Raw genomic sequence first — 21,887 nt, 5'->3', positions numbered from 1 at the left:
ATTTATTTTATTATTTATTTATTTATTTATTTATTTTTGGCTGCATAGGGTCTTAGTTGCGGGCACGCAGGATCTTTCGTTGCGGTGCGCAGGCTCTTCCTTGTGGCACACGGGCTTCTCTCTAGTTGTGGCACGCAGGCTCCAGGGCACGTGGGCTCTGCAGTTTGCGGCACGCAGGGTCTCTAGTTGAGGCGCGCGAGCTCAATTGTGGCGTGCGGGCTTAGTTGCCCTGTGGTATGTGGGATCTTAGTTCCCTAACGAGAGATTGAACCCGCGTCCCCTGCATTGGAAGGCAGATTCTTTACCACTGGACCATCAGGGAAGTCCCCAGGATACATTTTGGAGACAGAGACAACTCGACTTGAGACAGGCTGGGACCTGGGACCCTTTGCTGCAGTGCTTGCCCCTGGATACACCTCTCCTTGAGCAACAAAATACAAGGAAACTATATGGGACTAAAAATAACTGAGTGCATGTGCAGTTGGGGCAAATTCTGGACCGAAAAGATACAAAGAGACCAAGAAAACCCAACTGCCACTTTTGAAAAGCCTGGAGCAAAAACAGGGTGTTGGGAGCAAAAGCAGGGTACTGGGCATGCCCCCTGCACTCAACACCACCAGAGGGGTGGGCAAGCCACTTAAGCCATCCTTCTGTCCCGACCCCCTGGACACACCTCGCTACCCTCACCCCATATAAAGAACCAGCTCGCCCCCCCGCACCCCTGCTCAGCAAGTGAGCAAGCAAAGGAAACTGATGTTTGTTCTCGCTCCCTCCTGCTGCAGCAGGGACCCCAATAAAGCCTAGCCTGAATTTCTCGTCTGGGTTCTAGTCAATTTCTATTGATTGGGGAAGGCCAAGAACCCTGGTGGGTATCAGATTCAGCAAAAGATAAGAAGAATGTGTTGGGTCTAGAAAACAATGAGTCAAGGCTGACTTCCAGAGGCAGGATTTGAACACACAGGTGGTGCCATTTCTTGGCGAAGGGGATTTAGTTGGGCAGAATAGGGAGTTCTTCCGGGGCCACATTAGGTTTGGGATAATAAAGACAGCCAAGCTCACTGCCTAGTTCGTCGTCTTTCTGCTCCACCGCCCGGTGCTGGGCTGGGCCTGCTGAGATGACGGTGGCGGCAGGCTGGATTTCGCAGGTTGCCTTTCCCATGCTTCTCCTTCCTCCTGGCTGCAGTGGGACCCAGGGAGGAGGCCGGGGCCCCATCCGGGGCTGGTGGTCCAGCGAAGAGCTTGGTGGAAAAAGTTAATTGGCTCTCAGCATCCCTCCTTCCCTCTCTCTCTCTCTCCCCCTCTCTCGCTCCTTGTTGGCCTCTGTACCAGAAGCTGGGGGAGGGGGGAACTACATTTCCCAGACTTCTTTGCAGCTCTGGTTCTGGATGCAGATTAGGTTCGACCAATGAGAAACGCTCATGAGAGATTTGGAAGGTAGAAGTGATGCAGAACTGTGTGTGTGTGTTTAATTATTTAAAATTATTTAAAATTCATTTTAATTAATTTTTGTTCAGCACTCTAGGGGACCTATCTCTGTGGCTTTGTGGGTGTTGGGCAGTGTTTCTGAACTCAACAGTTCCGGTGGCAGCCTCCTGGTTCTCCACTGTGCAGAGAAGCAGCTCCCAGGGTGGTGTTCCAGTTTATTCCAGGGCTACTCAAAAGGTGGTCTCATAGGCAGCATTATCAGCATCACCTGGGAGCTTGTTAAAAATGCAAAGTCTCCCCCCCCACACCCCAAAATTGAATCAGAAACTATACGGTGGAACTCAGGAAGCTGTGTTCTTGCAAATCTGTCCTGGTGACTCTTTTGCACATTAAAGTTTAAGCACTGGCCTATATATAGCCCCCTCTCTCAGCCCCTCCAATGATGTTGTAAGCTCCTAAATCCTTGTATCCAACCCCTTTCTGCCTGATACAGACTATGGAGAGGTACTGACACCCCCTTCTACCTGCCCCTGCTGAGCCCCGAGGCATCAACTTGGCAGTCATGTTGAGTGAGCCACCTTGAAAGGAGATCCCTCAGCCTCCAGCAGGATTCTCTAGCTGATGCCACAGGGAGCACCGATGAGCTGCCTTGCCAAGCCCTGCCCAAATTGTAGAGTTGGGAGCAAAATAAATAACTGCTGTTGTTTTAAGCCCCTACATTTTTTGGGGGGTGGGTAGTTTGTTACTCAGCAAGAGCTAACTCATATACTTTGTCTCTCTAAAAGCTCAGATCTTTTTTCTTTTGGCCATGCCGTGCAGATTGTGGGATCTTAGTTCCCCGACCAGGGATCAAACCTGCGCCCTCTACAGTGAAAGCGAGGAGTCCTAACCATTGGACCGCCAGAGAATTCCCTAAAAGTTCAGCTCTTACAGGGTTGGTGTGAGGGTTATGAGTTAAGGCATGTGCCAGGCCATCAAAGTGCTTCACACATGTCAGTGACTCTGGCAGGACTGCCCCTCGGGCACTACCCCCGGCTGCCATCTCCCCAGCTTCCTTCCCTAGAGACTCCCCCCTCCAGCTTTCCATTCTCGCAAGATGCCCCACAGAGAGTGGCAGCATCTCCATCACTAAGAACCCACCCAGTGCCAGGTACTGTGCCCTTGAGTCCTTACAAACATCCTTGAGGTGGGGCATGGGGGGAAAACATATGAGCCCATTTTACAGGTGAGCCAATCGAGGCTCAGAGTGGGCCAGCATCTTGCTCAACACCAGAGGGTGAGTTAGTGGCGTAGCCTGGTCTGTCTGACTCTGAAATTCCTGCCCTCTCCCCACCCCCCGATTAGAAGTTCCTTCAGCACCCACCTCCATCCCATAGGGAGGAGCCTCACGTGACCTTCCCACAGGACGATGAAAAGCACACTCGGCAGAAACACGGCAGGACAACAATTAATTTATTGAGGGTGAGGCAGCGGGGAGGGTCGGGGAGCAGCCTCTCTTGCCCACATGCTCCAGGGCTTCTTTCTCCCCCAGCAGCACCCCTGGAAAACCAAGGTCTGCGGGAGCTGACGGGAGTGAATTCAGGAAGGAAATGGGGGGTCACGGAAGCCAGAAAGGTGGTCAGTTCGGAGGGTGGGTGGGACTTGTGGGGTCAAAGGTGAAGCAAGTTCAGAGATGAAGGGAGAGACTCAGAGGGAGGGGTTGACGTAAACCAGGGCTTATAGGTCTGGGGGGTGCAATGGGGCTCGTGGGGAGGTCAAGGGTGGAGAGGTCAGGGGTGAAGGAGGGATCATGGAGTTAAAGGTGGGGCTTGTAGGGTCAGAAGTGAAGCAGGGCTCATGGGGATGTCCAAGGTGGGAGAGTTCAAGAGGGGTCAGAGATAAAGTGGGGCTCAAGGGTCAAAGGTTGGCGGGGGAAGAGGTGCAAGGTTGTAGGGTCAGAGGGGAGTCAGGCTGGGAGGTGAAGCAGGGGGTTCTTGGTGGGGTCAAAGGTCAGCATCCTAGCAGGGCGCTGATGTGAAGGGATGGAGGCGGCCCTAGGCCACCTCCTCCTCGGCCTCCTCCTCAAACTCCCCCTCCTCGGCCGTGGCGTCCTGGTACTGCTGGTACTCGGACACCAGGTCGTTCATGTTGCTCTCGGCCTCGGTGAACTCCATCTCATCCATGCCCTCGCCCGTGTACCAGTGCAGGAAGGCCTTGCGCCGGAACATGGCCGTGAACTGCTCCGAGATGCGCTTGAACAGCTCCTGGATGGCCGTGCTGTTGCCGATGAAGGTGGCGGCCATCTTCAGGCCGCGGGGCGGGATGTCGCACACGGCCGTCTTCACGTTGTTGGGGATCCACTCCACGAAGTAGCTGCTGTTTTTGCTCTGAACGCTCAGCATCTGCTCGTCCACCTCCTTCATAGACATGCGGCCCCGGAACACGGCGGCCACGGTCAGGTAGCGGCCGTGGCGGGGGTCACAGGCCGCCATCATGTTCTTGGCGTCGAACATCTGCTGGGTGAGCTCGGGCACCGTCAGCGCCCGGTACTGCTGGCTGCCCCGGCTGGTCAGCGGCGCGAAGCCGGGCATGAAGAAGTGCAGGCGCGGGAAGGGCACCATGTTCACGGCCAGCTTGCGCAGGTCGGCGTTGAGCTGGCCCGGGAAGCGCAGGCACGTGGTGACCCCGCTCATGGTGGCCGACACCAGGTGGTTGAGGTCCCCGTAGGTGGGCGTGGTCAGTTTCAGGGTGCGGAAGCAGATGTCGTACAGCGCCTCGTTGTCGATGCAGTAGGTCTCGTCTGTGTTCTCCACCAGCTGGTGCACGGACAGCGTGGCGTTGTAGGGCTCCACCACCGTGTCCGACACCTTGGGTGACGGCACCACGCTGAAGGTGTTCATGATGCGGTCCGGGAACTCCTCGCGGATCTTGCTGATGAGGAGGGTCCCCATCCCGGACCCCGTGCCCCCGCCCAGCGAGTGGGTCAGCTGGAAGCCTTGCAGGCAGTCACAGCTCTCCGCCTCCTTCCGGACCACGTCCAGGACCGCGTCCACCAGCTCGGCACCCTCTGTGTAGTGGCCCTTGGCCCAGTTGTTGCCGGCTCCAGACTGGCCTGAAGAGGGAAGGGGAGGGGACACCCAGGCTGATATGGGGAAAGCCCACCCTCCACCCCACTCCCAGCCATCCTAGTAGTTGAATAATAATAATAACAAAATCATTATTATTATTATTATTGTTATTATGATGATGATGAATTGTTCTCTCGGGTTCCATCCTTGCTTCCCTTCACCCAGCAGCCAGAAGGATTCTGATAAAACCTAAATCATGTTCTGCTTTAGCTCAAAATCACCCCAGTTCTTCCATCTTTCAGTAAAAGCCTAAGTCCTCCCTTCGGCCCACAAGGCCCTGAACAACCTGCTCCATCCCCTCCCTGCCCTCCCCTCCTCCCTCTCTCCCCCTCGCTCACTCTGCCCCAAGCACACAGGCCTCCTTGCTGTCCCTGCCACACACCCGGCACAGTCCTGCCTCAGGGCCTTTGCATATGCCGTTCCCTCTGCCTGGAATGCTGTTCCCTCAGATACTTACATGGTTCCCTCTTTCCCCTTCTTTAGGACTTTGTTACCCTCCGCAGAAGTGATAAACCTGTTTTTTTAAATTAATCATGTTTATTGTCTGTAATTTCACAGGGGAATGCAAGCTCCAGAGGACAAGGATTAGGATTAGAATATTGGCTGGTATTTTTGTGAACAGGTAACATTTCTTCTTGCCCCCTCCTCTGCTTCCATCCTGGTCTGGCCCCCTCATTGCCCATCTGGATCAGTACAGTCGCTTCTGCCTTGGTCCTCCCACAGCCTCCCCCCTTTCTGTTCTCCTTGCAGCAGCCAGAGGGCACCGGTGAGCACCTGAGTCAGGTCCTGTCCCTTCTCCGTCCACAGCCCTCCGGGACTCCCACCTCCCCGGGATAAAAGCCCAAATCTTCCCTACAGCCTACAAGGCCCTGCACAACCTGCCACCATCCCCTCCCTGCCCTCCACTCCTCCCTCTCTCCCCTTCCCTCACTCTGCTCCAGACACATGGGCCTCCTCACTGTTCCTCCAACACACCAGGCCTGGTCCTGCCCCAGGGCCTTTGCATGTGCTGTGCCCTCTGCCTGGAATGCTCTACCCCCAGGTACTCCCCTGACTGACTCTTCAGGTCTCTGGTCAATGTCACCTCCTCTGAGAGAATAGGATTTGAACTAGGTGGTCTGGCTCCTGAGTCCACACTTTTCTACCACCTCCCCTGCCTCACCTACTAGAGGCCACAGAATCTTTTGGCCCGACTGGAGCCGCCCATAATCATCCTAGAATCCCTCACATCTTTTGGTCCACCTCATTTAGTCTTTCCGCAGCCACTTCCTGAGGACCTATTGTGTGCCATAACCACACATGATCATCATTATCTTCCTGAATCTTTGCACAGACCAGAGAGAGGAAGTCACTCATTCAAGGTCACATAGCTTGTCCCGTCAATCCCTAGACTCCAGACTAAACTACTGTGTACTAGGAGGAGAGGCGCTGGGGGAGGGGGAGCCTGGGGCCTGAGGTCAGGTGGGGATGTGCATTTAGCTTGACCTAGAGGTACCAGGAAATGTTTCCTACACGGTTGTTCAGAGTGTGCAGGCCCCTTCAATCTGAGTGCTGTAAATGTGCCCACTGTCTTCACACATGCTGTTCCCTCTGTCTTACACACCTTTCCTCGCTTCATTGCCCTTTGGTCAACCCTAGTCCTATTCACCTTTTAGGCTGCAGACATTAATAGTGATAATGATAATAAAAATGACAACAAAACATCAAATGCTTAGTTATCTTTTTCTCTGTGCTAGGCATTGCTCTAAGTTCTTTATACGTGTTAGTGGCTTTAAGTCTCACAATCCTGAAAAGTAAGTTTTTGTATAATCCCTGTTTTAAAGATGAGGAGACGGGCACAGAGAGATTGAAGGGGCTGTCCAAAATCACCAAGATGACTCAATCAGTGCCTGAGTTTGACTTATTTCTCTTCTCTTCCCATTTATTTATCTTCCCAGCTCCCTCCACCAGGATGTCAGCTCGGGGGTGGGGGCAGAGAGCTTTATTTGTTTTATTCTTGGCTATATTCCCAGGGGGTACAGTAGGGCCTGGTATGCAGTAGGTGCTAATAAGTATTTGTCGACTGCATGAAGTGGCAGAACTGGGATTTGAACACCGCAGTCTGGCTCAGGTCCATACTGTTAAATTAAAATGCCACCTTCTCCGGGAAGCCTTCCCTACCCTGCACCTCCCCTGGTTGTATCAGATGCCTCCCCTGGATTCCCACAGTGGCCTGTGTATCCGCTTTCCCCGCTGGGCTCTGGGTTCCTGAGTTTAGACGCTAGGTGAAGAATTTTAAAAAGAATTTTCACCAAGCATGTGGAAATGAAAGAATCTGGGGAGGGGGGGCTTCCCTGCCTGTGTCTCATGACGGTGACTCACCAAACACAAAGTTGTCAGGACGAAAGATCTGGCCGAAGGGGCCTGAGCGGACAGAGTCCATGGTGCCCGGCTCGAGGTCCACCAGCACAGCTCTGGGGACGTAATTTCCTCCTGCAGAGAAGCAGATGGAGAGCAGCTTGGTCAGCGCCAGGAGCCAGCATCCTGTCCCCTCCCAGGCCCTCCCCACCCCCACTCTGGCAGGTGTCCCCTGCCCCTTACCTGTGGCCTCATTGTAGTACACGTTGATTCTCTCCAGCTGCAGGTCACTATCCCCATGGTATGTGCCAGTGGGATCGATGCCGTGCTCATCACTGATCACCTCCCAAAACTGGGGGGGGAGGGCGGTGGTAAGGACCAAGAAGGTGGAGCCGGTGGCCAGGTCTGCCCCACCTCCATCTTCTGGGCTCAGGACCCCCACTCACCTCCCTAGCTGCCACCTGTCCCCCAGGCAAGGTGAGTGTGGAACCTAGAGGCAGAGTGGGCGGGCGAGGATGAGGCAGCAAGAAGGGAGCGGTGGGGGCGGGGTGGAGCAGACGCACCACCGCAGCCCAGCGGGCTGGGGTCAGCGCTCCCTGGCTGCTGCCGTGGGTAGGGGCGGGGTCTCTTTGTGCTTGTGGAGGGGACAGTGGGCCAGCTGTGAGGCCAGCTGTGGCAAGCGGACAGAAGCCTGGGCCCCACCCCCATGGGCCTCTTTGTTCCCAGCTTGGCCCTGCCCCCCGCGCCCTCCCCCACCGCCCCTGGGGTGCTGGCCTCCTGGGGGGCCCCGTCCCCCAAAAGGCCCATGGTGGAGGAGCTCTGCGGAGCTCGGTGGACCGCACTCCGCATCTCTCGACCGCGTCCCCGGGCCCGGTCCCTCGCGTACCTTGGCTCCGATCTGGTTGCCGCACTGGCCGGCCTGCAGGTGCACGATCTCCCGCATGGCGGCGGCGCTGATGGTGGACGCGGCGGCGCTGGTGCTGTTGCTGCGATCTGCGGCGGCGGCGAAGCACGGTCCCTGCGCTCCTGGGGCGCCTCTATATGAGCGGGCGGGGCTCGCGTCACTGCAGGTCACCGGCCCGCTCCGCCCCCCGGTCCCGCCCCGGGACGGAGGGTGCGGGGATGGAGGGATACCCCTCCCCTGCCGCCTGGAGACCTCTGGGGGCAGGGGCTGGGGCGAGCCGGGGCTCCGTGCGCCCCCCACCCCGGGCCGTGGAGGGTGAGGCCTCTCAGGCACCAACAGTACCACCTTCCTCCATCCCACCCCTCCCGCCCCCAGCCAGGCCTGGCGACCCGGGTTTTGCAGGGATTGGGCGGGGGGAGGGAGAGCGCCCGGTAAACAAGCAGCCGGGAGATTCTGCCTCTCCCCGCTCTCGCCCCGAACGACCCTGCCTCAGTTTCTCCGTCCCAAGCCTCCCTCCCCATTCCGTTTAGTTCTCGTTCGCCAGAACCCTCGCATTAACCGGGAGGGCTCCTAGTGGGGCCGAGCTGGCCGCTCCGGAGTAGCCGACAGTTTTGGGAGGAGGGGGCGGTCGGTTTCTGCAGGACTTGTCTTGAAGCTGCGTAGTAAGTAGAACCACGATTTCCCTTCCGTGTTTGACTGCGGATGCTTTTGGAAGCTGATGGAGGTTTGGGGGGGACCGTGCGCTCCCCCTGGACACCTCGGTTGGGCTTTGGGTCTGTCGCAGGTGGGGTCACCCTCAGCCTTGCCTGGGGTCGCACATCAAAGATTAAGACTTATAGCTGGATTACATACTGCGGGGATAGAGGGCTCCCGGCGGGCTGCCTTGCTCCCCCCAGATCGGCACCTCTCTGCTCCATTGTTATAATTTATTCCAATCCATCGCCCTGCCTTTGCATTTATTAGTATATGACCTTGCACAGGCCACTTGGCTTCCCTCTGGCTGAATTTCCTGCAAGATGGGGCTGGCGGGAATGCCTGCCTTCTAGGCGGTTGGGAGGGTCCAAAGATGGCCCAGTTAACAAGATGGCCCCGGTTTCCCCTCGCAGAGTGAACGATAAATTGTAGCTATTAGTATTACAATTATTATTGTAATGCTGGGCAAGACTTCCTGTGCTGCCCCACAAGCGAAGGCCAGACTTCTTGGGGCCACTTTCTGCTGGCAGCCTCCAGCTCTGCCATCCCTGGAAGCCTCTCCCTCCTCCTCCATGGCTTCTGGCTACTGCGGGGTGGGGGTGGGATTAGCCAGGTCGGCTGAAGGGCTGGGACCTCACGCTCTCACCCGTGGCTTCCAATTTTGTGGTTCTCAACAGGGAGCGATTCTGCCCCGCAGGGACACTTGGCAATGTCTGGAGATGTTTCTGGTTGTTATGCCTGGATGGGGGTGTGTGTGTGTGTGTTACTGGCATGTAGTGAGTGGATGTTGCTAAACATTCTAGGATGCACAGGACAGTCTCCCCCTCCCCCCAAAGAATGATCTGGTCCAAATGTCAATAGTGCTCAAGGTTGAGAAACCCAGTTAATTATTTGAGAAAAACAAACAAACAAACAAAAAACAACTGAGTTAGATCTTTAGGCTCACACTAGACACCAGAATAAACTCCTGCTGGATCAGACAGTACAAACGAAGGTGACCCCCCTCCCCCTCCCCCCAGCATCTGTGAATTACTTCCTCTCTCTGTTTGTGATTTAAACGTGTACAGCGTCCTGGGACTTCAGTAGGTCAGATGATTATGGAGCAGAGTCTCCTGGGGGGGTCAGCAGAATCCCCTAAGCCAGAAATTCTCAGCTGGGGGTGATTCTCCCCCCCGCCCCCCCCCCCCCCAAGACACAGGGGAAACTTGACAATGTCTGGAGTCATTTTTGATCTTTACAACTGGGGGCTGTTATTGGCATCCAGTGGGTGGAGCCTAGAGAGGCTGCTCAGTGTCCTACACTGCACACGGACGGCCTTGGCAGCAAAGGATAATCTGGCCCCAAATGCCAATGGCAATAGCCAAGGTCGAGAAACCTGATTGAAACTTCTGAGGTTATCAAATGTTGTTACAGTTGATCCCTGAGACCCGGTTCCCGGATTGAAATAGGAAGTCCATCAACCCATGTTAATATCTGTCAAAAATTCATAAACCCTGTGTTGGCATTTTATTATTTAATATATCAAGAATCATCAAAACATAAAAGTGGAAGTGGCCCTGCTGGGAGGGGCTGATTTGGGGTTCAGCCCCAGAAAAATGGGGCTTCTTGTGTCACCCCACCAGGGCAGGGCTGATTTGGGGTCAGGGCTGAGCTCCAGGGAGGTGGGGCTTCCTGGATTAGCCCACCTTGGAAGGGATAGCCCCCTGGAGAGCACAGACTCTGGTGAGCAATGGGTGCCCTCTATCTTCCTCTGCATCGGGGCATCCCTTGGGTTCCCTGAGGGCCCTCAGGGGAGGAATACAGAGGGGAAATGAGGAGGAAAGTGGCGAGCAGGGGATGGGTGGTCTTCTAGCACCTGGAGCTTCTGGGACCTGGCATTGCCCAAGATGTAGAAAGCCTGCAGGGATGAAGTGGGGGAGGGTTTGGGGTGGGCTGACGTCACCTACACCCCAAGGCCGCTCCCTCTTCAGTCTGGCCTCTCCTGGGCTCCCTTCCTGGAAGATGAGGAGTGCCAGGTGTACCCAATGGCTCTCAGGCAAGCAGAGCCTCCCTGGTACCCAGGTGTCCCATGGCATCACTTACCACCCAGAAAGCCATCAAAGCTCCCTGCAAGAATCCGAAGATGGCATCATAGGGGTGGTGCCAATGGTCCAAGACCCGGATGTAGCCAGTGAACAGAGCCAGGGACAACAAAAGGAGCTGGATGGTGGGCCGTAAGAGCCAGATTTTCTGTCCCCAGGACCTGGCCTGTACATAGAGCTGGAAGGCGGATGGGCAGCGCCTTGAAACCCTGGGAGCAGGTATCCGGAGGGAATCCACCCCGCGGCTGCGTTTTTGTGCCCACCGGGCTGTCCAAGCCTGCCAGTTTTATATGGAAATGGATTTCAGCCTCTAAAGAGGGTAGGGGCTGTGGCCCCCGAAACCATCATTGTAAGAGAACTTCATGCTATTAATATTGGGAGAATTGTTAGATGGTGAATGATTTCCCAAGAGTCAGGTGAGACCCTCCAGATAGGCTCATACTGTGACCTGGCACTGCCACTTTCTGCCAGTGTCAGATCTCTAATCGAAGCAGGTTGGCCTCATCAGGGGGCCCTCAAAAAGCAGAGTTTGGGCTCTTGATTTTGAAATGGAAAACAGAAAAAAAAAAAATCCCCTCTTTAAACATCAGGTGAAATTGATGAGCAGGAAGAACGGGACAGTGGCTTTTGTGTGCTTTAGGGAGAAATCAGATATGGGCACGTGAGGTGGGGGAATTCCCCGAGACCCAGAACATTCTGTTCACAAAATTGACCATTCGGTCCATAAAATCAGGGGAAGGCCTGGCTCCTAGCTGTGTGTGATCGGTCTGTGCACCTCCTGGCATTGTTGGCATGCACCCAGCCCCCAAACCACCCCCACTCCCCCGGGACGGAGGGAGTCTGTTTCGCCTGTTATTAATGATAATAGTGACCTTTAGGGCAGATCCTGTTCTAAATACTTTGAGCGTATCAGCTCATTTATGTGTTAGCTCATGAAACCACAACCGTAGGAGGCAAGTGCTATTTCCACACTCATTTTACAGATGAGGAAATGGAGGCCCAAGGACATTGAGTGTCTCACCCAATGTCACACACAGTTGAGGCTGGGAATAGAGCATGTACATTCCAGCTCCAAAGCCCTGCTATCACTACAGGAAGCTGTAGTTACTTTGTTACTTTGTCTTTAAAAAAAAGGGGGGCCGGCTGGCAGTCGAATGGGCTGCCTTTCAGGGAGAAAACGTTGCTGGTGTGAAGGCAGCCATGTAGCACCACGTGCACTGTAGCCTGGGCTTCTGTGTCGTTGTGTCTGCCCACCACGGTGCCCGGGTGCTCTGGGCTGGCTCCGATGTGTGCGATCCGCTTCTGCCAGCCGAGTCTATGCCCGTGGGTCATCGGCTCCTTCCCAGGGGTTCCCCCACCCCCCGCCCTACTCCTCCTGCCACTTTATTACCCAAACCTTAGAGCTACACCTCAGTTGGGTCTGATTTCCCTTCCCCCTGCCCTTGGCGGAGCCCAGCCCTGGGCATGGACCCAGCCTGGCATGGGCCCTCTCCAGCTGCAGGGAGGGGGAGACAGAGGGTTCTGGAAGTTGCTGTTCTGGGACAGGGATGCTGAATGGGTCTTAAGAGAAGATGGGCCCTCCCCGTTCTTGCCCTCCTGACTCTGGGGGAACACACAAGCTCTATGGAAGCTGTGCCTGGCACTGCTGGCACCAAGCATGGGGTGGGGGCGGGCGGGGGGACAATGGAGTATTTTCTGGCCTTGCCGGGTGTGCAGCCCACCTCCGGCCAACACTCACCACCAAATACACCATGGAGTACATCCCGATGGAGGCGTCCACAGAATAGAAGGATTTCCTGGGGGACGGGCAGGGGCAGGGTGGACATCAGCTGGGGCTGGGGTGGGGTGGGGATGCTTCCTGGGTTCCCCTCCCTGACCGCCCACTTGTCTGGCATCAAGGACGTCTTCGGGGTGCCCTGTGCAGGTGTAGTTGGTGACGTAGCCGCTCTCGCGGTCGAAGGAGGCTGGGTCAGGCAGGCACGCGGCCAGGAAGTGGGGCCGCAGGTGACCTGTGGTCATCTTGGCAATGCTGGTCGGGGAGCAGCAGGCCAGGACGCCAAAAATGAAGGTGCCCAGCTGCTTGTAGATCATGGCCGTGTAAGTGCCGCTCATGAAGGCTGGCGAGCTCAGCTGCAGGCGCTTGACATGAATCAACTCTCCCAGGCTGATCTGTGGGGCCGTGTCAGAGGGGTGAGGGGTCACTGCTGAGGGCGGAGGGCGCAACAAGAGTGGAAAATCCCCAATCCTTTGTCTCAGACAGGTTCATATGGAAGGGAGGCTGTTCTTTTCCAGTAAACCAGGCAAAAGGGTGGGGCTTCTCATTCCATCCCACACACACACACACAAATGGGTGACTTCTCCCACCCTTGTGCCTAAAATGGGCAAGACTTCCTAAGCCAAGGGATAAGGCTTCCCATATCATCAAGGAAAGGGGGGGGGCCCACAACTGAAAGGGGCGGGACTTCCTGTTATACCAGGAAAAGAGGCGGGGCATCTCCCTAGTTTATGTCAGACATAGGTAGGATTTCCTGTCCCATATCTGAAAGGGGCAGGACTTCCTGTTATACCAGCAAAAGAGGTGGGTCATCTCCCTAGTTTCTGTCAGACATAGGCAGGATTTCCTGTCTCATATATGAAAGGGGTGGGGCTTCCTGTTATACCAGGAAAAAAGGATAGACTTCCTCCCAAATGCCTGAAAATGATGGAACTTCCCTTGTCACTGGGAGAAAGAGGCAGGATGTTCTATGTTTGAAAGGGGGAGATTTCCCAGATCCCCAGAAAAGGGGCAGGACTGCTTCCTGCCTTCTGCATATAAGGGATGGGGCTTCCCTGGCCACTGGGGGGCAGGGGCTGAGCTTCTTGTTCCATACCTAAGGCAGAGAGGTGGGTGTTTCCTCTATATTATGTCAAAAGTGGGGGGCTAACCTATTCCTCAAGGAAAGGAGTTTTATGCCGTTGAGCAGTGAGATTTCGCATTTCAGTAGGAAAAGAGGTGGTACTTCCTCCTGCCTTAGATCTATAATGGGTGGGGGTTTCCACTTTGCCAGAAAAACAGGTGAACTTGCCCATGGTGTGTCACCACAGCCTGAGGTGAAAGTGGCCACCCTCTTACCGTGAAGATGGAGATGAAGAAGCCCATCTTTATGAGTGCCGAGTCTTCGATGATGTAATGGGCCACTCGGGGTTATTGGATGGTGGTGTCATTGCAGAAGAAGCCCTGGATGTGGGGTACCAGCAAACCGGTCTCACTCAGCACGATGGGGAGACTGACTGCAGGGGGTGGAGACGACCCCACTCATGGATGGGTCAACTGAGGTTTACCCTCCTTAGGCCTTCCGGCCAGTCTGTCCTCCTGGCATCTCCACAGCCTGGACATGGGGACATGGGCAGAGAGGACAGTATGGCCAGGAGGCCAGAGGAGGCCAGAGCCCCAGGGACCCATTCACAGGTAGGGTCCTGTGAATGAGGTGGGTGAGGGGTTAGGATAAGGAGGGGATAAGCGTGGAAGGGCTCGCTCTTTCTGTGTGTGTGTCCTGATGTATGTGTGTATGATTATGGCTCTGCATGTCTTTGTGTGTGAATGTGTGTGTGTGTGTGCTGATGGGTATCTATGTCTATGACATGCGTATGTGGTGTGAATAGGTGTTTGTGGTATACATGGGTACATATCTGAGTGTGTGTGCTCCTCTCTGCGATGTGTGTGTGTGTGTGTGTGTGTGTGTGTGTGTGAGAGAGAGAGAGAGAGCGATTATGCATTGTGTCCATGGATGTGTGGGTTGTGTTGGTGTGTGTGTGTGCGCTTGTATCTGGGATCTGTGTATGTGTTCATGTCTCTATCCATGGCTCTGTGGCTGATTGAGCTGGGAGGGGAGATACTGGTGGCAAAGTTGTGTGTGAGCAGTGTCCAGGGCCCCTCACCTGACACCACCATCCTGAAGTCAGACAGACCAAGGGGCCTGTCTCCAGCAGGTGCCAGGCTCTGTGTCTGGCCCACTCATCCTCAAAGCCTACACCCAGGCCTCCCTCCCCTGTCTTGACCCTGTCATTCTGTCACCCACTGAAGTTTAGTAGAGCCAGGCAGCTGGAACCCAGCCTCCCACAGTCCCCAGCTCCCTTACTGGGCAGGGAGGGCAAAGCTAGTATCCCAGCCTGGCCTCCCCTCCCCAGTGAGGAGGTTTTGGTCACTAGCTCTGCCCACCGGGGAATGGGGGAGGGGCCCTGGTATATGCCAGCCACACATCGAGACCCCAAGCAAGCTCAGTCCACGCAGATTCCCAAACAAGCAGGGTCTGACATGCACAATTATACAATACAACCACACAGTCTGACCCAGACACCCAGATTCAGATGTACACACACAGACATATAATGCAGCAATATACCCACAATACACATAGGCCCATATAGACCCACACACACACCTGGCTACACAAATACCATTGGATCCGCCCCCAGCCCAGATGCATAGTCACGGGCTCCCATAGATCAAGTGCATGCATAGGAGTCACCCACAATGAACACACACCCCCGAAAAACCAATACAACACACAACACAGCAACACAACATGCAACCCAGAGACCCGAAGGGACACACACATACACACGCACACACACGTGTGCATGAGCATACACACACAGAATCATACTCACATGGATATAAGTTCAACACAGACCAGCCCCAGACATACGGATAGACCCAGGGGCTTGCACACAACATACACACAGTCAAACATACACAGAGATACACAATACAAACATACCTCCCCCACTACAGACACATAGACCCAGATCCACAACTCAAAGAGACATGCAGCAAATAAAATCATATGAAAGACTGAAAAAAAAAAAAAAAAAGATGCACAGCCAGATGCTCCCCCAGCACCCAGACCCAGGAAGACACGTAAACACACAAAGTCACACTTGCGGAGAATCCCTATCTTCCCCATTCACACGGACACACATTGACCCAGACATCCCAGAAATATGTTGATGAACACACCGATGTGAAGACACACAGCCCAAGTACACACACCAGGGCAGGCAGCCGGCCCCCAACCTAGCGACCCTCAGATAAAGACAGGAAGACAGACCCCTCCACGGCCCCTTGGGTGTCCGCATGGTGGTGGTGCGGGGCGCTCAAGGACGCTGGGGAGGGGGTTCACCTAGCAGCAGACAAAACAAGTCCAAAGCCACCAACAGCTTGGCGGTCCAGCAGTGTGGCAGCAGATGGGACGGGGGTGTTCTCCGCGGGCCCCCCCGGCCACAGGCACTGGTACCGGACCACCAGCTCGGGCAAGGCCAAGACAGTATGCGGTAAGCTTATCGACTGTGGGGGGCGAAGGGGTGGGCACGCCCACCCAGACTGGGATTAGAGCTCGAGAGTCGGGCCGGACACAGCGGGGAGAGGCTGGCCTGAATGGTGAAGACCAAGGTGGGCAGGGGCGGGGTCCCATTGTAGGGCAGTAATTAGATGGCCAAGGGGGCGTGGCCTTCCCGAGGACGGCCCCGGAGCCGGGGAAACTGATGCCTTTCTGACTCCGTTAGCTGGGAGCCCCCATCCCATACAGGGACTTGACTGATTTGGGGTAAGATCTTTTTTTTTTTTTTTTTTTTTTTTTTTAACATCAAGGTTTTTATTGCACCTTTCGAGGGGTGGTATTAGTAAAGGAAAGCATTTTCTGTCAGCGGTATAGATTTGGGGCAATATTAATATTGGTTCAAATTAAAGTCAATACCCTTTTCATTAGAGTTGCCTTAGCAATAAAAGTCATCATTAAATATTTCTCAAAGTCAAGGAAACAGAATGAGCCTACAGATATTGTAATAAGAACTTCTTAAACCAAGGTGTGCCATTTCATCCAAAACATTTGATTTTTACTTTGATGATGGCTTGGCAAAATAAATAAATGCTTTTTGTATTGCTGAATTAAAATCAGACTGCTTCACAAAATATTGTTTCTTTTTTATATGAAATTTGCTGTGTCTTAATTTGTGAGTGACTTGACTACCTTAATTAAATCCTAAGAAAATCTACAGGGTGTTTCTTAAAGAACAAAGTAAATACAAAACATAGTTTTTCTTGCAGATAAACATGCAGAATGAAAACTGCAGGGGGAGTAACTTGAGGAGGATAAGACCCAGCTCTCCAATTAATTTGATCTTTTGGCATTCTGTCCTCTTGTCAATAGAACATGTCCCTTGCTTAACGCTAAGAACTAGTACATTTCTTCTTCTTATGGTTCTACCTGAGAAGGGGGTGTTTGTGTACCCTCTTTTTTTTTTTTAACATCTTTATTGGAGTATAATTGCTTTACAATGGTGTGTTAGTTTCTGCTTTATAACAAAGTGAATCAGTTATACATATACATATGTTCCCAAATCTCTTCCCTCTTGCGTCTCCCTCCCTCCCACCCTCCCTATCCCACCCCTCTAGGTGGTCACAAAGCACCGAGCTGATCTCCCTGTGCTATGCGACTGCTTCCCACTAGCTATTTTACATTTAGTAGTGTATCTATGTCCATGCCACTCTCTCACCCTGTCACATCTTACCCTTCCCCCTCCCCATATCCCCAAGTCCATTCTCTAGTAGGTCTGTGTCTTTATTCCCGTCCTGCCACTAGGTTCTTCATGACCTTTTTTTTTCCTCTTAGATTCCATATATACGTGTTAGCATACTGTATTTGTTTTTCTCTTTCTGACTTACTTCACTCTGTATGACAGACTCTAACTCCATCCACCTCACTACAAATACCTCCATTTTGTTCCTTTTTATGGCTGAGTAATACTCCATTGTATATATGTGCCACATCTTCTTTATCCATTCATCCGATGATGGACACTTAGGTTGCTTCCATGTCCTGGCTATTGTAAATAGAGCTGCAATGAACATTTTGGTACATGACTCTTTTTGAATTATGGTTTTCTCAGGGTATATGCCCAGTAGTGGGATTGCTGGGTCATATGGTAGTTCTATTTTTAGGTTTTTAAGGAACCTCCATACTGTTCTCCATAGTGGCTGTATCAATTTACATTCCCACCAACAGTGCAAGAGTGTTCCCTTTTCTCCACACCCTCTCCAGCATTTATTGTTTGTAGATTTTTTGATGATGGCCATTCTGACCGGTGTGAGATGATATCTCATTGTAGTTTTGATTTGCATTTCTCTAATGATTAATGATGTTGAGCATTCTTTCATGTGTCTGTTGGCAATCTGTATATCTTCTTTGGAGAAATGTCTGTTTAGGTCTTCTGCCCATTTTTGGATTGGGCTGTTTGTTTTTTTGTTATTGAGCTGCATGAGCTGCTTGTAAATCTTGGAGATTAATCCTTTGTCAGTTGCTTCATTTGCAAATATTTTCTCCCATTCTGAGGGTTGTCTTTTGGTCTTGTTTATGGTTTCCTTTGCTGTGCAAAAGCTTTTAAGTTTCATTAGGTCCCATTTGTTTATTTGTGTTTTTATTTCCATTTCTCTAGGAGTTGGGTCAAAAAGGATCTTGCTGTGATTTATGTCATAGAGTGTTCTGCCTATGTTTTCCTCTAAGAGTTCTATGGTCTCTGGCCTTACATTTAGGTCTTTAATCCATTTTGAGTTTATTTTTGTGTATGGTGTTAGGGAGTGTTCTAATTTCATACTTTTATATGTAGCTGTCCAGTTTTCCCAGCACCACTTATTGAAGAGGCTGTCTTTTCTCCACTGTATATGCTTGCCTCCTTTATCAAAGATAAGGCGACCATATGTGCGTGGGTTTATCTCTGGGCTTTCTATCCTGTTCCATTGATCTATGTTTCTGTTTTTGTGCCAGTACCAAACTGTCTTGATTACTGTAGCTTTGTAATATAGTCTGAAGTGGGGTAAGGTCTTGAAAGCGTGGGTGAGGTTTGGAAGAAGGTAGAGAGAGGAACAAAATGGGCGGGGCCTAAATGCTCAGACAAAATGCTCAGAGACCCGCAGGCTGTGGTGTCCCCAGGGAAGTTCAGACTAGGGATGGGGATGGTTCGAAGGTCTGGACTGGGAAGGGGGCAGGGAGTTATGGAAAAGTGTAACCCAGGGCAGGGCCGAGGATTTCAGATAGGAGACGATAGAAGGGCAGAGCCGGGGGAGAGGATGGTGCAGGACTCAGAAAAGTAGAAAAGTGGGTGGGGTAGGAAAGTGGGCAAGGCCTGGAACGTTGCTGTCTGAGAAGTGGGCGGAGCCTAGGGAGAATGATGGGAAAGTGGGCGAGACTGGGGGTGGGCAAGGCTTGAGATAATGATGGCTAAGAAGTGGGCGGGGCCTGGGAGAATGACATGGAAGTGGGAGGGGCTGATGAGAGGGCAAGGCTTGGGAGATTGGGATCAACTCTGGGAGGGGCAAGCCCACCTTTTTCAGCGTTCCTCGGGTCAAAGTCATATCGGAGTTGACGAGAGTCCTCCTGGGCCAGCGGTCTCCGTGCTGGGCATTGCAGACCTTGGGCGATTCCCTGGTCATTTTCGGGCTGAGAGCCAGGCTGGGTAGGCGGGTCCCTTCCATCTCTATCAACGGTTGCCCTGTCTTGCCCCGCCCCACCGGGAGTCCTCGCCGTTCCTCATTGGTCGGGCGCGGACCAATGGGAATTCGCCGCCGGGCTTATCGCGTCTTCCACGGTCCCCGGAGCAGCACCCTCCCCGCGGGGACCCGGGATCGCACCGAGTGGGGACGGGTGAGGGTCTTCCATCCCACTCCTGCTTCCCACGCTCTGTTCCCGTGTCCAAGGCCGTCTGATCCCGCTCCGGCCGCCCGTGTCCCCGCTCCCCCGTTGCCACGCACCTTCCTCCGGGCTTTGCAGTCGATGACGAAGCACCTTTCCTTCCTTTGTGGGCCTAGACGCCCCCCTCCCACCGACCCATTCAGTGCAGCCCTGGACTGAGGCGCCCGGTCCACCAGGGGTCGCCCGCAGCCTACACTGGGTGTCGCTTCCAAGGAAAGGGACCCAGAGGTTCCTTAAGGGAGGGAGGGATAGGCCCCCAGAAGGAGGGCCTGGGTCCCCTCTGTGGGGGGTGGATCTTGGGTGGCTCGAAGGGTGGGACCTGGATCTTCACTGGGGGCGGGGCCTGGGTTTCTTGTACTTTGTGTCTCTGCCAGTCTCTCCAGGTCAGCCTGTGTCAGTGTGTGACTTGAGTGCCTTTGGTGGTCTCTGGGCATCTGATATTGTCTGTCTCTGAATGCATACCCCAGAGCCTTTGAGACTCTTTCAGGCTATGTGTTAGTGGGTATGTGTGATCGTGGGCACGGATGTGTCCTTTTGTGTGCTTGTGGCTAGCTTGGGCAGCTGATCTTGTGTATCTATGATTGCACCTCTGGGCATGTCTTAGCATGTGCCTGTGTGGTGTATCTCCACCACTGTTTTGGTATGTGTGTGATTGTAGGTCTGCGATTGTGTGTCCTTCTATTCTTGGTGTATATGCTCTGAATATGTATCTGTTGTGTCTCTGTGTGTGTCTGTGGCCAGCTTTGGTGGCTACTCTTGCGTATCTATGATTATGTGTCTCAGTGTGTGGGTGTGTGTGTGTGTGTATGTCTGTGTGGTGTATTTGTGTGTCTGTCGCGGTTTGTGTGATTTTGTACCGCCTGAATGGGGGTGTCTTTTGTACACCGGTGTCTGTCTGGTGTCTGCCCCTCTGGGCCAGTTGGAGAGTCCCTTCCAGGTGGTAGCCCTGCTGGGGCTTCCTTCCTGGGGCAGGCTGGCTAGTTTCCCAGCAGAATGAGCTGGTTTTTCACAGACGGGGCCCCTCTGAGGGGTACCCAGGGCCCGCCCTGGTTTGCCTGGGTCTTCCCCATCCCTGTGTCCTTCCACTGCCATTAGCAGGGAAACACCATTTCCTGCCTTTGATGTCACTGATGTTAAATTTTCCCTTCCTCCAAACAGCTAAGGCCACCGGTTTCTTTCTTTCTCTGCTTATTTTTTTCGCTTTAAAAATTTTTTGTGTATGTGGCCACTGGTTTTTTTCTTTGTGTGCTCACACCGGACCACCATTCTGTATGTAACACACACACAAAAACCAAAAGAAAGCAAACATGGAAAATGCAAGTGGGCGGAAGCTTATACAGTGAAAGGTCCATGATCTCTTTTTCAGATCATTCTCCTAAGTCCCCCTAGCTTTTTAATATACCTTCCAGATATGTGCTATGCAAATATATCTTTGCTCTGAAACCAAATCCGCATTCTTTGTTTTCTTAGCCCTTAGAGATCTCTAATGAGCCCCAAAGAGATGACTCAACCTCCTCCACAGCTTGATTACTGAACTGATTCTATGAGTGATAATCTGACCATTTCTCTTTCAATGACTCTTTCAGCTATTTCCGTTCAGAATATTTCCTGCCTGTTTTTGGCTCAGATGTCCGCACTTATTTCTGGACCCTGGTGCTTCATCCACAAGATCAAACCCCTGCCTACAGTCACACAGAGGCACCAGACGGTCAGCCCCACTGGCAGCAATGATGACTAGTCCTGGAGAGCACCTACTGTATGCCAGGTGCTGTTCTGGCTCCCGATTCTGGACAGTAATCCTAGGAGGTGGTCCCTGTGTTAGCTATACTTGTCAGATGGGAACCTCAAGGCAGAGAGGTGAAGGCATTTGCTCAAGATCATACAACTAGCAAGAGGTAGAGCTGGGATTTGAAGTTAAGTGGTTTGGATCTTGTGCTATTGTTGTTCCTCAACCAGAAGCACACTGGTGCACGCATGGGACACCCCCCCCCCCCAATCCCCTTTCCTGATCCCTGAACACACATCACACTGGAAACACACAATTCCAGAGTAGCTGGATAGGCACCCCAACTCCACAAAGCCTAATTATGCCATCATGCCTTGTCGTGTTTACACAATATCACAGGTGCACTCCTGTGCCAGGTCTGTGTTTCCCTGGCCTATCCAGGGCTGAGGAGACTTGGACCCAGCTTTTCCAGAGACCTGACTAACTTGGAGAACACAGTTCCCCTCTCTGCATCAATTTCCTCCTTCAGCACATGTGGATACCCCCTCGGCTCGAGACCAACCTCACTCAACCCTTCCCTTCTCTTTTTTCTTCTCTTCTTGGTTCACAGCCCCCCATGGGGTCCTGTACCCTCTCACTGTGCACTTACCCAGCAATCACTAAGGGTCTCTTTCAGGCTTTGCCTTTCCCCTGGGGGACGTGGAAGATCCACGCCAGTGGAAATTTGACCCTGGGGGAGGCCACATACGGGATGGGGGGCAGTCGGGGGCCCAGAGAGAAGGAGGTGAGTTTGCTAGGAAAAATCAAGGCATACTTCCTGGAGGAGGTGCCTGTTCGCTGGGCCTCCAAGGGGGAAGAGGGTGCTCCCCCCTCCAACTGCTTCCTGCC

The 21,887-nt window shown here is 53.2% G+C and overlaps 1 protein-coding gene across 2 annotated transcripts; it reads right to left on the bottom strand.

Moving 5' to 3' along the window:
- Positions 1 to 2,860: 2,860 nt before the first annotated feature.
- TUBB4A (tubulin beta 4A class IVa) lies at positions 2,861 to 7,876 on the bottom strand. 2 transcript variants are annotated; one of them, XM_059918622.1, is made up of 5 exons: positions 7,756 to 7,876; positions 7,316 to 7,359; positions 7,113 to 7,221; positions 6,894 to 7,004; positions 2,861 to 4,516 (listed from the first exon to the last, which is right to left on the bottom strand). In XM_059918622.1, the coding sequence occupies exons 4-5, from the start codon at positions 6,952 to 6,954 to the stop codon at positions 3,459 to 3,461; spliced, it is 1,119 nt and encodes a 372-aa protein (XP_059774605.1). In that variant the 5' UTR covers positions 6,955 to 7,004; positions 7,113 to 7,221; positions 7,316 to 7,359; positions 7,756 to 7,876; the 3' UTR covers positions 2,861 to 3,458. The 2 variants fall into 2 exon arrangements, with proteins under 2 accessions (XP_059774605.1, XP_059774604.1); XM_059918621.1 differs by lacking the exon at positions 7,316 to 7,359.
- Between the last annotated feature and the right edge of the window lie 14,011 nt (positions 7,877 to 21,887).

This window comes from Balaenoptera ricei, chromosome 3 (genome assembly GCF_028023285.1).
Source record: "Balaenoptera ricei isolate mBalRic1 chromosome 3, mBalRic1.hap2, whole genome shotgun sequence".
Taxonomy (NCBI): domain Eukaryota; kingdom Metazoa; phylum Chordata; class Mammalia; order Artiodactyla; family Balaenopteridae; genus Balaenoptera; species Balaenoptera ricei.
The sequence above is the reverse complement of the archived record's forward strand: the minus strand, read 5'-3'. Positions and strand labels throughout refer to the sequence as shown.

Coding starts and splice junctions, on each gene's coding strand:
- TUBB4A (XM_059918621.1), bottom strand. CDS start 7,812: ATGCGGGAGATCGTGCACCTGCAGGCCGGCCAGTGCGGCAACCAGATC. Junction 7,222..7,755: donor GCAACCAGATCGGAGCCAAG/GTACGCGAGGGA, acceptor CTCCCCCCCCAG/TTTTGGGAGGTGATCAGTGA. Junction 4,517..6,893: donor TCCTGACAACTTTGTGTTTG/GTGAGTCACCGT, acceptor TTCCCTCTTCAG/GCCAGTCTGGAGCCGGCAAC.